The 16,954-nt window shown below is 44.2% G+C and overlaps 1 protein-coding gene across 6 annotated transcripts in view; it reads left to right on the forward strand.

Annotated features, from left to right (window-relative positions):
* TENM4 (teneurin transmembrane protein 4) overlaps nucleotides 1-16,954 on the forward strand; it is a 1,723,986-nt gene that overhangs the window by 1,680,384 nt on the left and 26,648 nt on the right. For all 6 annotated transcript variants that reach the window (XM_082246029.1, XM_082246030.1, XM_082246031.1 and 3 more), the window contains 3 exons: nucleotides 6,830-7,710; nucleotides 15,103-15,275; nucleotides 15,395-15,630. In XM_082246029.1, the coding sequence (XP_082102155.1) occupies nucleotides 6,830-7,710; nucleotides 15,103-15,275; nucleotides 15,395-15,630 (1,290 nt within the window). The remainder of the gene's footprint in view (nucleotides 1-6,829; nucleotides 7,711-15,102; nucleotides 15,276-15,394; nucleotides 15,631-16,954) is intronic.

The raw sequence follows: 16,954 nt of genomic DNA on the forward strand, positions 1-16,954 counted from the left end.
CCCCTAATGGCTATATAATAAGCTGAAGAGACCGGAGATAGGCATAATCAGCGGAGACGTCGTCGTCGGAGGACCGGAGGAAGAAGACAGCCGACAGCCGACAGCAAAAGAGCAGAAGACCGGAGAGGAGAAGAAAAGAAGAGAGGACAGCAGAAGAGGGGACAGCAGAAGACCCCGGAGACAAGAACACAAGAAGAGGGGGACAGCAAAAGAGCAGAAGACCCCGGAGAGGAGAAGACAAGAAGGGCGGACAGCAAAAGAGCAGAAGACCCCGGAGAGGAGAAGACAAGAAGGGCGGACAGCAAAAGAGCAGAAGACCCCGGAGAGGAGAAGACAAGAAGAGTCGGATGAAGATTTTTAATAAACTTTCGAAAACGTCTCTTGTCGTTATTTCCATACACTGCCTTTTATGGGGTGAATGGGTAGGGGTACAGTGTACCCCATACCCATTCACATAGGGAGGGGGTCCGGGATCTGGGGTGCCCCCTTGTTAAAGGGGGCTTCCAGATTCCGATGAGCCCCCTGCCCGCAGACCCCCACAACCACCGGCCAGGGTTGTGGGGATGAGGCCCTTGTCCTCATCAACATGGGGGCAAGGTGCTTTGAGGTGGGGGGTGCAGAGCTCCCCCTGCCCCAAAGCACCAACACCCCCCCATGTTGAGGGCATGTGGCCTGGTGTGGTCCAGGGGGGGTGGGGCCGCTCGCTCGTCCCCTCCCCTTTCCTGGCCTGCCGGGCTGCATGCTCGGATAAGGGTTTGGTATGGATTTTGGGGGGGACCCCATGCCGTTTTTTCGGCATGGGGCTACCCTCAAATTCCATAACAGACCCGAAGGGCCTGGTTTGGAACCCTGGGGGGGACCCCACGCCGTTTTTTTCCCATTTTGGCGTGGAGTTCCCCCTCAAGATTCTCACAGCGCAAGTCGCCCCGCAAGTCGGATCCGACTTGCGGTGTTGCGGTGCAACCTCCATTCAAATCAATAGGCTCCCATAGGGAACCATTGATTTTGAATGGAAGAAAAAAAAACGCTGCTAAAAGCAACGTGGCAAAACGTGCAATAACGCCAATGGAAAAAGCTACTGAAAGCACGTTTTTACAGCTGCTTTTTCCGGCGTCAGAACTAACTTTGACGTACGTTTTTTCTAACGCCCCGTGTGCATGGGGCCTTAAAGATGAAGTAAACCCTCCTCTGCAAGTTATACGCCTTATCATAGGCTTACCTATAGGTACTGTAAATATCTCCTACACATGTACCGTTTAGGAGATATTTACCTTAAATGCAGCCAGTGACATCACTGGCGCAATGCGCTCTGAAGGAACGGCCGCTGGTGCCGTTCCTTCAGAGCCCCGTGCCGTGACCGTCGGCTCCCGCGCGCATGCACGGGAGTGACATCATCGCGGCTCCAGCCAATCAGATGGCCAGATGCCGCAAACCCGGAAGAGGGGCGACAGAACATGTCACCCATGAGAGAGGTGAGCGTTCAGCACTTCAGGGCTTCGTTTTAAGGTAAGTATTTCATAATGAGCTAATATGCGATGCATACTAGCTAATTATGTGTTTGTCTTTCAGGTGTTTTTTTAAAAATAAAAAAAAAATTCGGAGGTTTACAACCTCTTTAACAGAAGTCTATGCAAGTCGCAATTTTGTTGGAAAAAAATAGTGCAGGAACCTTTTTCAAAGCTGGCAAAGGGGGTGCGATTTGTCATGAAACTGCACTGATGTGAGCGAGGATTCGACGTGGAATTAAACCCTCCTATTTTTTTCAGCCAAGGAAGTGGCCATCTTAGCCTCTTGTTCGATTTTCAACTCCCATGATGCTGCACATGTGATTAGTTATGACACAAGACATTAGACGGTTTGACAGTTTAGTGGAAAGCACAACCAATGTGACTGTTTCATTCCCGTAACCTGTTGGGAATGTAACTGTTTTTGAAACTGTTAAATCGATTGGCATGTTTCCACTTTAGGTGAAACTAAACATTTCTATCCCTTCAAGCAAGGAAGCTGCTATCTTAAGCCTCGTACACACGCAACGATTGTTGGCCGTGAATTTTCGGGCCAACGTCTGATCGGCCGATTGTCGGCTTGTTAGTATGATGCTTCCGACAACCGACTGCGACTTTTCGGCTGAACAAAATCTGGTGTGCATGGTATAAAATTTTTGTTGGCCGTCAACAGAACGGCCGATTTTCCGTCAGTCAGTACAGATTTCGGCAGACAAAAATCTGATGAGCAAGACTGAGCATGCTCAGAGAAGAAAAAACACACGGAAAGTAAACCAGCACATGACATCACTTCTCAAGTTGGTTTTTGTTGGCCGAGAAAATTCTTGTGCAGTCTAGAGCACATTTCAACCAACACAACAACACTGGACAAAAGACGGCCGATCGGTCGGCCAACAATCATTGCGTGTGTACGAGGCTTAAGCCTCTATTTGATATGCAACTGCCATGATGCTGCACATGTGATCAGTCATGATACCCCCATTTGATGGTTTGACAGCTTGGTTGAAAGCCCAAGCAAATGTGACAGTAGGCAATACCAATACTCCCAAGCTGGAAAATTGAGGTCTCCTGGTTTGCCTGACAGGACTGAGCTGTGTGAATCACAGAACTGGATGGACAGAAATGCAAATCCTTTGACAGTTAAAACCGCTCCTTTAAAAGTATTTCATCAGTTTGCTGGGAATCCAGCTTTTACCAGGATAACCTCTATCTATCTCCCTTATTTTTTTTTTTACATTTTTTTTTTTTTATTGGAAACATTTTGTGTGACAGGTGACCTTGTAATATTCCATGACAGCCAGAAACACCAGAGATCCTCCATCTTATCACTTCTGACTAGGGAGGTTGTGCGGTCAGGTCTCAGAGGTGCTGAGGGGGGGTGTGAAGGTTATGAAATATTTAACTGGCAGCGATGACAAGAAACAGAGTTTAAAAATTGAACATCCCCCCGCCGGTTTAGAGCGAGCTTTGCACAAAGCTGCAGTGTAAGCGTTGCTCTGAAGATTATTGCTGGCTATGGGGCTATGCATTATTGATGAGCAAACCGCACAATGTAATGTTCTGATACTGGAGGGGCGCGGTGGGCTGGCAGCCAGGAAGGAGCAAATACAGAACTAGACGATCCAGACGATATATGGGCCCCGCAGGCAGACCGCCACCGAGGAAAGGGGCTAGCTAGTTATGTTAGGCAATGTCACATTTAGGCAGCGGTGACATATGATAGCTCCGGTCTCTGTTTTAATATCCTCGAATGACCCCCCCCCCCTTTTTTTTTTTTTTTTTATATATAAAAGAGAACCTGTCACCTTTTGAATGCAGAAGATATAGAAAACAAAATACTACTTCAAATGAAGAACACCTACAATCAGTAAATGCAACCAAGTATTTATTTTCTGACAGCAGAGAGTAAAAGTTTGGTAGACCCTCTGGGGTTGATTTACTAAAACTGAAAAGTGCAAAATCTGGTGCAGCTGTGCAAAGAAACCAATCAGCTTTCATTTTTTTTTTTGGTTTAGTTTTTGTCAAAGCTTAAAGTAATACTAAAGTCTCCTTTTTATAAAAAAAAAAAACATGTTATACTTACCTCCTCTGTGCAGTTGGTTTTGCACAGGGCAGCCCAGATCCTCCTCTTCTTGGGTCCCTCTTTGGTGCTCCTGGCCCCTCCCTCTTGTTGAGTGCCCCCACAGCAAGCAGCTTGCTATGCGGGCACCTGAGCCACAGCTCCATGTGTCCATTCAGACACTAGAGCCGCAGTTTGGCCCCGCCCCATCTCTCTCCTGATTGGCTAACTGACTTCCAGTGCTCCTTGCCATTAAGACCAGTTATAGGTGGAGGCGGTGACCACTTTTTGCATTATCGTTGATATCTGTATTGAGCCAGGCAACGCACTGACACCTTTGCCGCCATTCCTTTGCCGCCATTGTGCGATGTGCTGGGTGTTCAGTGTGACCCTGTGCCTTTAAGGAGGGGTGGGCTCCCTCTAGTCACCTGTCCTCCATCTATCCCATTAAATGCATGTGCTCTCATTGTAGAGACTCTTTAGATTGTAGAGTTAGGGACTGCAGATTACAGGGTGCCTTGCCGGGCCTATTTGCAAATGTGTGCAACCAAACCCCTGTTTTTAACGCATACTGTTAGACAGGTCAATTCGGTTGGTCGCAGGATGGTTGATAAGTTGTGACTGGAAATCACTTCGTTTTAACTGACTTTGGGAGCCAATGGCATGGCTGCCAATCAGGAGGCAGAGACCCAATCCTAGCCAATCAGGAGGTAGAGTCCAAATTGGCCAAGGCACCCTTGCACATCGTTTGATAGAGATAGGGCTCAGGTAAGTATGGGGGGGGGGGGTGCGCTGAAGGTTTTTCATCTTAATGCATAGAATGCGTTAAGATAAAAAAAAAACCTTTTGCATTTCCAACCACTTTAAAGTGGTATTAAAGCTTTATTTTTGTTTTGTTTTTTAAATAACAAACATCATACATACTTGCTCTGTGCAGTGGTTTCGCACAGAGCAGCTTCAATCCCCTTCTTATAAGGTCCCTCACCGGTGTCCCTGGCTCCTCCCCCCCCCCATGAGCAGTGCCCCCAGGGAAAGCTGCTTGCCCTGGGGGCTCCTCTGCATGTTCACTCCTGAGCCGCTGCTCTATGTGTCTATGAGACAGATAGAACTGTGGCTCTCCCCCGCTCTTTCTCATTGGCTCACTGACTGACTGACAGCAGTGGGAGCCAATGATGGAGAGCCCCAGAACAGCCAAAGCTGGATCGGAGGGAGCTCAGGTTAGGATTGGGGGGGCACTGCACACAGAATGCTTTTGTACCTTCATGCATAGAATGCATGAAGGTACAAAAACTTTCAGCTTTTACAACCACTTTAATTGAACAAGCTGAAGTTGGAAGCTGATTGGCTACCATGCACAGCTGAACCAGATTTTGCACCCTCCAGTTTTAGTAAATCCACCCCAATGTGTTGTCAGGGGCATTAGCTGCCAATAAATGCTAGCGGGTATCAATTCTCAGACAGAGGTAGCAGAGGATAGTCTGAGACACTAGGCTAATGGCCAGGTCAGTCACAGGCAGAATCCAGGTTTCATACAGGAAGACCGTGCAGACTGCCATAACCAGAGGTAACAGGGCAATGATCAAAATAGGAACAGACAAGCTAAGTGCAATAAGCAGTTCACGGAAGGAAAATCTATGGTATGAACAGCCAGATAGAGATAGACAAACCTCTACCCAGGACTTGAGCAAACAGACAAAACTGTCAATCAGATGTGGGCTAGAACTTGTAGTTTCGCTTTAAAGTCCACAAATGAGGGCAGGTGTGCACTACAGAGATCTGAGCATTAGTTTTGAATAATGAAAGGTAAAAAAATGACCATTAGGCCCCTTTCACACGGGCAACCCGATTGGGTCCTGATACGACCTGATATGGACAGGCGGGTTTGCACCCACCTACCTCCGGATCCAATCTGGTCCGCTAAAAAAAAAAATAAAGAAACTGAAGGTAATCTGTCATCTTCTGTTTGATCGGAGAGTAGCAGAGTCCGTTTACTCCCGGCTGCCCATAGAGTAGAGTGTGCTCTGTCTGTGTCCGCTCTATATAACCTGAATCTTTTATCCGCCTCCTCTGCTCCGGCCAGCAGGAGATCTGCCTCCTGTAAAAGGGTCCTTAAGGCCCGTACACACGATAAGAAATTCGGAAGGGAAAATTCGTCCGACGACCGATCTGCCAATTTTCGGATTGTTTGTATGGTGCGTTCGACAGCCAACTCCGACTTTTCGGCTGACAAAATCCTAATGGCTGGCTATATAATTTTTGTCGTCCGTAATAGAACGTCCGATTTTCGTCTCATTAGTACAGATTTTGACGGAAAAAAATCTTAAGAGCAAGACTAGTCATGCTCAGAGACTAAAGAACACATACAAAGCAATCCAACACATGACATCACTTCTGAAGTAGAATTCTGTCGTACGGGAAAATTTGTGTGCAGTCTAGAGCACATTCCAACCAACGGACACGAACTCTGGACAAAAGACGGACGACCGGTCGGCGGAAATTCGTAGCGTGTGTACGGGGCTTTACACAAGAGCAGTCCAGTTCCTGTAGCCATACAAATCACAGGGCATTTGACCTGCCAACCAAACTTCAAGTCCTTGTAGGCCCCACCCCTGCAGAGCCCCAGGCTGATTACATATGACTGGTGAGCCAATCTGTAAGCATTCTGGGACTTGTCATTACACAGAATGACAACTGGAAATTGCTTTTGCCTATCTAGGAAGGTATGCTGGCACTTGTAGTTTGCCAGGTTGTATAATCAAAGGAGCTTGGCAATGACTGACATTTCTAATTTAAGCAGCAATTTTTTATTTATTTTTTTGGTTTGATTAAAGTAAATAAACAAGTAGATTAAATAAATTGAGAGAGCTGAAATTAGACTGGAGTGGAGCTAATTTTATTTAATGCGGTCTGTAAATGTTTGAGTTGTGCAATGTAAACATTAATGTTGCAGAAACACGGCAATTATCTAAAAGGAAAGTATTGCATCTGAGTAATCACTATTGGCTTGAAAAGAAATTGGCGTGCGTCTGTTCGTAGATGAAACACCAAATTCACAAATCCTGTTCCTGCTACTCTAAAATTTGTAATCCAATGTATTTAAAGGGACAGGATATGTCAAAAAAAGTGGTAGCGGCCATTTGTAAACTGTTGCGACATTCTTGTTTTTTCTACATTAATGGTCTTTGGAACAAAGCACAAAATAGTTCTACAAGTGACTGGAAAAATTGTTCTTTATCTGAAATGTTTCTTTGGATTTTATTTCCAGGTTCGACTTGAATGGCCTACGGACTTGGCTGTAAACCCAATGGATAATTCCCTCTATGTTCTCGACAACAACGTAGTGTTGCAGATCTCTGAAAATCACCAGGTCCGTATTGTAGCCGGAAGACCTATGCACTGCCAGGTTCCTGGCATCGACCATTTCCTCCTTAGCAAAGTAGCAGTCCATGCCACCTTGGAGGCAGCTACTGCCCTGGCTGTATCTCATAATGGCATCTTGTACATTTCCGAAACTGATGAAAAGAAAATCAACAGAATTAGGCAGGTTTCCACCAGTGGTGAAATCTCATTGGTGGCTGGTGCGCCGAGCGGCTGCGATTGCAAAAATGAAAATCCTAGCTGTGAATGCTTTTCAGGAGATGACGGTTATGCCAAGGATGCCAAGCTAAATGCTCCCTCGTCTCTAGCTGTATGTGCTGATGGTGACTTGTATGTGGCCGACCTTGGAAATATCAGGATCCGGTTTATCCGGACCAACAAGCCATTCCTCAACAGCCAGAACATGTATGAAGTGTCCTCTCCTATTGACCAGGAGCTGTATCTTTTCGACACAACAGGACGGCATCTATACACCCAAAGCCTTACCACTGGAGATTTTCTCTACAATTTCACCTACACTGCAGATGGCGATCTGACTCTGATTACAGACAACAATGGAAATACCCTAAACATCCGAAGGGATTCCACTGGTATGCCCCTCTGGCTGGTTGTGCCCGATGATCAAGTCTTCTGGTTGACAATGGGCACCAACAGCGCTCTCAAAAGTGTCTCTGAACAGGGTAACGAGTTGGCCTCAATGACTTATCATGGAAACTCTGGTCTCCTTGCTACCAAGAGCAATGAGAATGGATGGACGACGTTCTATGAGTAAGTAATCAAAATCCTTTTTTTTTTTTCTGCTTATCTTTCCTCTCCTCTTTCCCCTCCACTTCTCTTTCCCCTCACCTTTTTTTACCTCTCCTCTTCCCCCCCTCCCCCTCTTCTGTTTCCTCTCCTCTTCTCATCCCCCCCCCTCTTTCTTCTCCTCTCCTCTTTTCTCTCCTCTCCCCTCCCCTATTCTCTCCTCCTCCCCTTTCCTCTCCCCTCCCCTTTCCTCTCCCCTCCCCTTTCCTCTCCCCTCCCCTTTCCTCTCCCCTCCCCTTTCCTCTCCCCTCCCTTTTCCTCTTCTCTTTCCTCCTCTCTTTCCTCCTCTCCTCCTTTTTCCTCTTCCCTCCTCTCCTCCCCTCTCCTCCCCTCCCTCCCCTCCTCTTTATCTTTTTTTTCTTTCCCTTTTATTTTCACTTTTCCTTTCCTTTCCCTTCCCTTCTTTTCCTTTCTCTTCTCTGTTTTTTCACTTTCTCTTTCTCTCTCTTTTATTCTCTTTCTTGTCCTCTTTTTCTTCTGTTTCTCATTGTCTGTATTTCTCTTCTTCTTTTTTTTTTCTTTCTTTCTTTTTTCTCAGATTTTTTTTTTTTCTTGTTCTTTCTCTTTCTCTGTCTTTCTCTTCTTTCTTTTATTTCCTTATTTCTCTTTCTTTTGCTCTCTTTGTTGTCTCTTTTCTTTATTTTACCCTTTTTTCTATTAATTTCACTAGACCACTAGTATGATATATGCATTCTTTTCTAGCTGTAGCTCTGGTGTTCTCACTATATTCACTAATATTGGGTAAGGCCGGTGATTTGGGTATGGCACACACAAAACCAGGTCTGGTTTATACACGTCAGGAGTTCAGAGAGGCGGTCGGAGCACCATAAAACTTCAGTTTCCCTCTATAAAATATGATAGGCACTGACAGCACTAGCTGCACAAATACTGATTCATTTTCCCCAGCAGGCAATGACCATCAAAGTGTTTGAAAAGAGTAGTATTTTCCTTTTGTTAACAATTGATACTTATAGTTTCCAATCTCCAATAAATAATGTAGGGATCTTTCCGAAACACATTCAAAGCCTGCTTCACCCCACAGTACATCAGGATGCATTTCTTACCGTGGAAGATTATTGTGCTTTAGTTGTGGGAGAAAACATTTTCCTCTCATTCTAAGTTAAAGCTAAAAGCGTGTCATTGTAAATTATTGACTGGCTTCGGAAAGACGCTGCCGATTGGGCATGTAATTCCGCCAGTACTAAATTGGCTACGAACACGAAAGGGTCAGATTTTTCCATCTGAGTTTATTTTCACTGTGAAGACAACTGACGGACGGCCTTAAAAGGAAGAAATTCGATTTGATGGGGGGGGGGGGGGGGTGCTGTAAGCGGGGTTACTTACACAGCTTTTTACAGCTCACATAAAAGCAGAGAGATTTTATTTTCTTTTATACATAAAAATAAAATTTTGCCAAATGAAGAGAGAGAGATCCTATTGTGGACACGGCTGTAAAAGCCAGTTAAAGGAAAACGAAAAGTAGATTTTATGATGCCGATAATGCTTTCATAGCTAGCTATGGAGATTTTATGCTCATATATACAGGACATTTGTAAATATATCACATCCACCTCCTGTCCGTAATTTTTTGTTGGCTGTGCACTCCTTAGAAGACCGTAAGATATTGCACTGCGAACAGCGGCAATCAGACATCTGCCCGTCCTGGGCCCACTGCAGTATTAATGTTGCGTTCCACACAAATACAGATAAATAGTCATTAACCACTTTAAGACCGGAAGGATTTGCCCCCTGAATGACCAGGCCCTATTTTGCCATTCGGCACTGCGTTATTTTAACGGACAATTGCGTGGTTTTGCGACGCTGTACCCAAACTAAATTTACGTCCTTTTTTTCCCACAAATAGAGCTTTCTTTTGGTGGTATTTGATCACCTCTGCGATTTTTATTTTTTGCGCTATAAACAAAAAAAGAGCAACAATTTTGGAAAAAAAATAATATTTTTCACATTCTGCTATATGACATTCTCAAAAAAAAAGATTAAAAATCAATATTTTTTAACATTTTAGGCCAATTTTTCTGCTACATATTTATGGTAAAAAAAATCGCAATTAGCGTATTTTGATTGGTTCGGGCAAAAGTTATCGCGTCTACTAACTACGGTAATGATTTATGTTTTTTTTATTTTTTTTGCTAGTAATGGCGGCAATCTGCAATTAGTTGCGGGACTGCGACATTGCACCAGACAGATCGGACCCCTGACTAACATTTTTGATACTTTTGGGGGGACCAGTGACATTACTACAGTAATCAGTGCTAAAAATATGCACTGTTACTGTAATAATGACACTGGCAGGGAAGGGGTTAACACTATGGGTGATCAGGGGATTAAATGTTAGCCTAGGGGGGTGATTCTAACTGTGGGGGGGCGTGGCTTCTGAAATGACCATGGACACATGTGATCCTATATAGAAGGATCCTTCTGGTCCTTCTCTCTGAGGGGAATGATCGAGAGTGTCAGACGGCAATTGGAGCCGCCTGACCGAGGCATCGGAGCGCTTGCCCCCTAGCCTCCTGAGAGCGAGCTCTACGTCGCTTTGCCCAGGAGCGGCTGCCTGCTACAGTAAATCTCATTAAGTGGTTATTAAATCAATAAATGTAATTTTTTTTTTTTTTTTAGCAACTAGTAAATAGAAATAAAAATAAAACACTCGTGTCTAGGTAACCACAAAAACTTTTCGTACTGGTAATATAATCAGCCGCTGTCTATGCCACCTGTAGGTGAAACCCCAAAACTCATGCGTTTCAGTAACATTTTGACTGTTAACCACTTAAGCCCCGGAGGATTTGGCTGCTAAAAGACCAGGGTTTTTTTTTGCGATTTTTTTACTGCGTGACTTTAACGGACAATTGCGCGGTCGTGCGACGCTGTACCTAAACTAATTTGACGTCCTTTTTTTCCCACAAACAGAGCTTTCTTTTGGTGGTATTTGATCACCTGTGCGATTTTTTGATCATGCGCTATAAACAAAAAAAGAGCGTAATTTTGCAAAAATAACAATATTTTTCACATTTTTTTTATATGAAATTCCCCAAAAAAAATGTAAAAATCTAAATTTTTTAACATTTTCCACCAATTTGTTCTATGCTACATATGTTTGGTAACAAAAATTGTAAAAAGCGTATTTTGATTGGTTTGCGCAAAAGTTATCGCGTTTACTAACAAAGGGAAAGATTTTTGTCATTTTTGGTGTTTTTTTTTTTAACGCGTAATGGCGGCGATCTGCGATTTTTTTTTTCGGTACTGCGACATTGCAGCGGACAGATCGGACCCTTGACTGACATTTTTGACACTTTTGGGGTTACCAGTGACATTACTGCATTAATCAGTGCTATACATATGCACTGTTACTGCAAAAATGACACTGGCAGGGAAGGGGTTAACTGTATTGGAGAGGGAGGGGTTAAGTGTGTCCTAGGGGCGTGATTCTAACTGTATAGGGACATGGCTATTGGTGTAAAAACAAAGATCAACGGTCCTACATAGTAGAACCGTCTGATCTTCATTTTTCACCAGGGAGAATGACGGGCGGCTTGTTTACATAAGCCGCTCCGCCTTTCTCCCTTCACCGGAGCGATCGTAGTGTGACCGGCGGACATCGGGTCCGCCGGTCACACGCACTGACTTGTCAGTGAACGAGCCGCGGCGGGCGCGCGCCCGCCCGCAATTGGCTCTCAAGTCAGTGACAGGCGAGTGACGTACCCATACGTCACTCTGCCTGGCCGGGGCTGACCGCCGCAGTATATAGTCGTGCGGCGGTCGGCAACTGGTTAAAGCCAGACTGAAAAATATATATAAATATATATATTTTACAAACATGTAGGTAAAAAGACATGTTTGGAGAGCAATTCAGTCTCATTACATTGTGTTGGTTTTAAAAACAATTGCTCTATCTGGCTAAGGACTTGTAATACAATGTATATGTTTTACAAGGGGTGGGACCTATCTATCTAAAGTTTCTTTTGAAGTCACATCTTGATTGAAATGCGGAATAGTTGTTCACATGGACTTGTCCCTTCCAGTAGTTTGGATCCTGGGAGGAACGGGTCTTCAAATGCCTGGATAGCAATCTATACAGCTGGGGGTGTAAATGGCTTTTGAACACAACAGCTGGTATACAATATGACTTCTACCAACATATACATCCAATATATCTGCTTAATCATAAATACATGTTTGATAAATAAAATGGATGTTCCCTTTTCTCCTTCACACCCAAACAGACAAGCAAATATAAGTAAATGTTAGGTAAATGCTTGCTTAACCCTAAATGATGAGTTGTAATGCAAATACTGCAGTGAATACTGTAGATACCACTCTTAAACCAATTACAATTCCAACATAATACTATAAAAGTGACAAAGTACCATAGTGCATAAAAAGTCTCTCAGTGCAATATGAAGTGCTGAATGCTTTGTTCCCAGGATATTCCTTGTGTGTCCACCACGTGAGGTCATATAGTCACTCCGCACTCACCAGATATTGGTGACTCCCTCACTGTGAGGAAATTCAACTGGACTTGTAGGTCTTTTTTTGGGGGCGGAATCTGCAACAATGTTTGTTAAAATTATTGCAATGTACATAGATCACAACAAAAGTGGAGTTATGCTTTTACTATAAGCTGTGCCATCCACCTGGCTGTGCTGTTTTGCAGACCTGTGTAAATCTCAGGTCTGGATAGACAGTAATACAAATAATTTTGACAGGTAAACAGCTCCCTTATGCATTTTTCTTCTGTTTATTTAACTATTTGTCTGGAGCTCAGCATTACCTTTGTGTATTTACTGGTGTAGTGAAGTTTATTGAAACTGGAACATGGAAAATCTATGTGGCTGCAGATCTATGTCCAATGGCAAATATCTATGATGGTTACATATTTTCATTTGCACCTCCTAGGAAAAGTCTTACATGTTCAGATTGCTGCATAGGGCTATCAAATCAGCGAAAAATACGGCTGCAGGGCCGGCCCTACCATGGGTCCCACTGGGTCCATCTGACCCAGGCAGCACTAGGCAGCAAATTGACTCCCAAGATTTTTTTACAGCAGTTTTGTGTTTCGTTAGTTTGGGGCGCATTAAAGGCAGCATTTCTCCATGTCCTACTGCCGCCCGTAGTGCAAACTGATGAGTATGAGGAGGCGGAGTGTCTCCTCCAGGGAATGTCCCTCATGTGATTGTGGTGTGCGCAATGACGTCAGATATCAGGGAAGGCTGGATCTTCTAGGGCAGTGGGCACTGAGGACAGACAGTGGGTGTTTGGTGGGCCGGTCCGGTGGTGAGTTATGGAAGAAGATAACAGTATATATAATATAATATTTTCTAAAGGTTATATTTATATAATATAATGGATGAGGGGGCCTTTTTTGGGCGTGATTTTTTTTTTTGGGGGGGGGGGGGCAGCGTTTAATTCTCGGACCCAGGCAGCACAATGTCTTGGACCAGCCCTGTACGGCTTGGTGTATTAAAGTTACGGTTCAAAGAGCAACTGATCCCTGGAAGCTGTGCCCAGAAAACAGGCAGGCAGAGGGGAAAAGGACTAGTCACAAATGTTGCTTGTGGGCTCCCTGCACCATGCTTTGTTCTGCACTGCGTCTCGGTGTTGAGGCGATCATCTTGGTAGAAGAACAGGGTTTTGGTTCCTCATGTTAGAGCCTCCAGCAAGGAAAACGTTGAGCATAGTAGTCACAACACCAAGTATCTAGGAGTCAGGGGCAGCAGTGTTTTATATCTCACACTGTGAGTATACAGCTATGAGGCTGTAGTCGTAGGAGTGCCTGTGCACCCTCACATACCAGGAAGAGCAGTGCTATTTTTCAGGAGGAATTTAAGAAAGAAGGTACATTGATCCCTATATAAACTTCACTTTTTGAGTTAATTTCCCCTTTACAGTTAATCTAATGTGCTGGAGTCAGTACCGGTGCTGAAAGGCAGACAGTATCTGTGCTAGCCTTCAGATCGATCCCAGTAAAGCCACCTTCCCATTACTAAGCCACACCCTCGCCCATTCAAGTGAGATTGATGGCAGGCTGTACTGCCCACTGGGGCTCTGGCATACTGTTGAATGACCAGACATGAGCCCTTGTTTAGAAGGTGGCAGGGCATAGCCTCAACTCGGTTGTTTACGGCACCAAAAAGTTCCTTTTTCAGACACCTTAGACCAGAGTGGGCAACTGCAGAGACATGATACGACTTGTAGTTTCGCAACAGCTGGAGGGCTGCAGTTGCCCACCCTTGCCTTACAGGAAGCTTATTGAATTTATAACCGTTTCCAGTCTGACTGAAGTCCGCACTCAGAATTTTCGTAGGTTAATCCATCTTTCAGCAATGGCTCATAGATATTTAGAAGCCTGTGTGCACTGCTGCAATACCGGAGCATCGAGCCATGACATTCCTTGCCGACTGTCTCTCCATAATTTATGATATGCTTAATAGCATTGCAAATTAAGCCTGGCAACGTTTAATGGGCACACAGTGTCAGGAGACCCATGGTGAACATTACATGGCCATGCAAGAGCACAGGCAAATAAACAAATGGGGACAATTGTAATAGTCGTATTGGCATTAGTCCACAGCAGCTAAATCGAAAAACATTTGGTTCGTACATTTTACTGTGCATTTTTCTATCTCGTATTAATACTTCTATTCGGTTTATGTTTTAAAGTTTATGTTCAAACTTTGGGCAACCTTCTGACCATAGAAAGGCATATTTTGTGGGCAAAACCAGTCATGCAAATCTCAGGCTGATTTGTTTGAAACGCCCAGTGCTTGTTCCTACTGGGTTTTCCTTACTCAGTGAAAGCAGAATAAGGGCCTTGTTAGACTAGGGACCTGAACACATGAGATCTTTTTCTTTTCCTCTGATGTTCACTTTCTAGAGAGCAAGATTCTGCCAGCGAAGGAGCAAAGCTCAGTAGGGGTTGTGCCTCGGGAATTCTGCTGCTAAAGCTTACTGTTGTGTTAAGCACTGGTTAAACAACCTGGTTCAGATAAAGACTTTTCGTTGATTTTATTCCAATTCCATGGGTTTTTTCTAAGTTTTGAACTTCTTTTCATGCTCTAAGCATCTAGTATTTTTTTTTTTTAAATTACGCTCTACTTACACCAAAATCTTCTTCCAAGCCAACATTCTGGACATTCTCCTTCCAAGCCCACTGTATGAACAATTCAAAGTTCTATTCAAATTTTGAAACTCTTGACTTTTGAGGGTTTCTCTGAAGAAGTGGATCAAAAATTGTCCAGAATCTGCCATGACAAAAGCTATTGTTTCGCACTCTTTGAATTGCATTACATCTCAGTATGCACCAACCTTGCATCTTCACTTATGTCTCCTGTTTTTCAGGTATGATAGCTTTGGGCGGCTGACCAATGTTACGTTCCCCACGGGGCAAGTGAGCAGCTTCCGCAGTGACACAGACAGCTCGGTCCACGTTCAAGTGGAGACATCCAACAAGGAAGATGTAACCATAACAACCAACCTGTCTGCTTCTGGAGCCTTCTACACCCTTCTGCAAGGTGGATTATGCTTTATTTGATTTAGGTTTTGTTTAACGTAATTCATGATTTCTGTGATATTTTCCTTTGCATAGTATTGAGGTGAAAGGCTAATTCTATATGTGTTTTGTCTTTATTAGATCAAGTGCGCAACAGCTATTACATTGGTGCTGATGGATCTCTCCGGCTTATTTTGGCTAACGGAATGGAGGTCGCCCTTCAGACAGAGCCCCACTTGCTGGCAGGCACGGTGAACCCCACTGTTGGCAAACGTAATGTCACCTTGCCGATAGACAATGGACTTAATTTGGTAGAATGGCGCCAGCGGAAAGAACAAGCACGAGGACAGGTCACTGTTTTCGGACGTCGGCTGAGGGTAAGCTATTATCTTTTCCGGTGTCTACGTTTTCATAAATGCCTATACGTTTCTCTTTCTTGCCGTTGCTTCCTAGGAAGTTGTTGGCTTCTCGCTGGTGAAAGTTGATTCATACAGCATGGTTCTCACTTCTCTGCTGCTAACGATTCTTGAGTGTCCCTTCTCAGTGTTGGGTGTACGTTTTCTAGATAGCGTTAGAAGATTGATGGCTGGTTTCACTTATTGCCAGCAGTTTCTCTATTAAATGATAGTTGCCTGTCTGTATCTGTCTTCGGGACTCTCTGAGCAGGCAGCAAATTACATCAAAACTTGTGATCTACATCTGTTCTGATAAAGTCACCTAGAAAGCATCAAAACCACTGGATGTGCATGGCAGCTAGGCAACTAACAACTTCAGAAGAAGAGGTCAGCAATGGAAGTCTTCATATGTTTCCATACTGCATTTCCTTTATTACTTAGCAATCTGGAAGAAACTGATGATCATATTTTTAGGTGCTCTCACATGAAAGTTTAGGGCAAAGTCATAATATCTGCTTATAGACTCCCCCCGACCCCCCCCCCCCATAATATTTTTTTAGCCATCCATACTTCCTCATTGCCTACCTGCTGCAGCAGTCCAAAATGCAAACAGAAGGAGCAGTGCTACTTCCTTAATTATGAAGAGTGTCTGCAATCGCTTGATTTAGAAGAGACGCCTGAGAGGGGACATGATAGCAATTTATAAATATCTCAATGGTAATCTCAGCATAGAAAAAAAGCTATTCAGTCGAAGGGATTGCATGAGGACTCGAGGGCATACAATGCAATTAGAGGAGAAGCGCTTTAACCTCAGGCAACGTGGGGAGTTCTTTACTGTTAGGGCTACAAGATTGTGGAATTCTCTACGACAAGAGGTGGTTTCTGCGGGAAGTATGGTGGCTTTCAAAAGACTCTTAGACGTACATCTCAAGGATCAGAACATTCAGGGGTATGTGAGATGATTACGGCCACACACACCTACACAGGTTGAACTGGATGGACTATTGTCTTTATTCAACCTCACCTACTATGTAACTATGTACCCATACAGCTCACCAATAAACGAGCTCCCGGGTGCCCGATCCACAGCCGTTTAACTGAGTATATATGTAGAAAGATGATCCGCACATCGGTGGTTGCTCTTAAAAAAATCTTCATCTTTATTCAGGAACCACAGAACACAACTGCTGATCAGATCAGTTGACGCGTTTCAACCTATAAGGCCTTAGTCATAACTCAAGCAGTCCACCTTGGGAAAGCTTTGGTGTCAGAGCTTACCTAGCTGAATGGCATTACTGCCTGACAT

This window comes from Pelophylax lessonae, assembly GCF_965119305.1.
Source record: "Pelophylax lessonae genome assembly, chromosome: 2".
Lineage (NCBI taxonomy): Eukaryota > Metazoa > Chordata > Amphibia > Anura > Ranidae > Pelophylax > Pelophylax lessonae.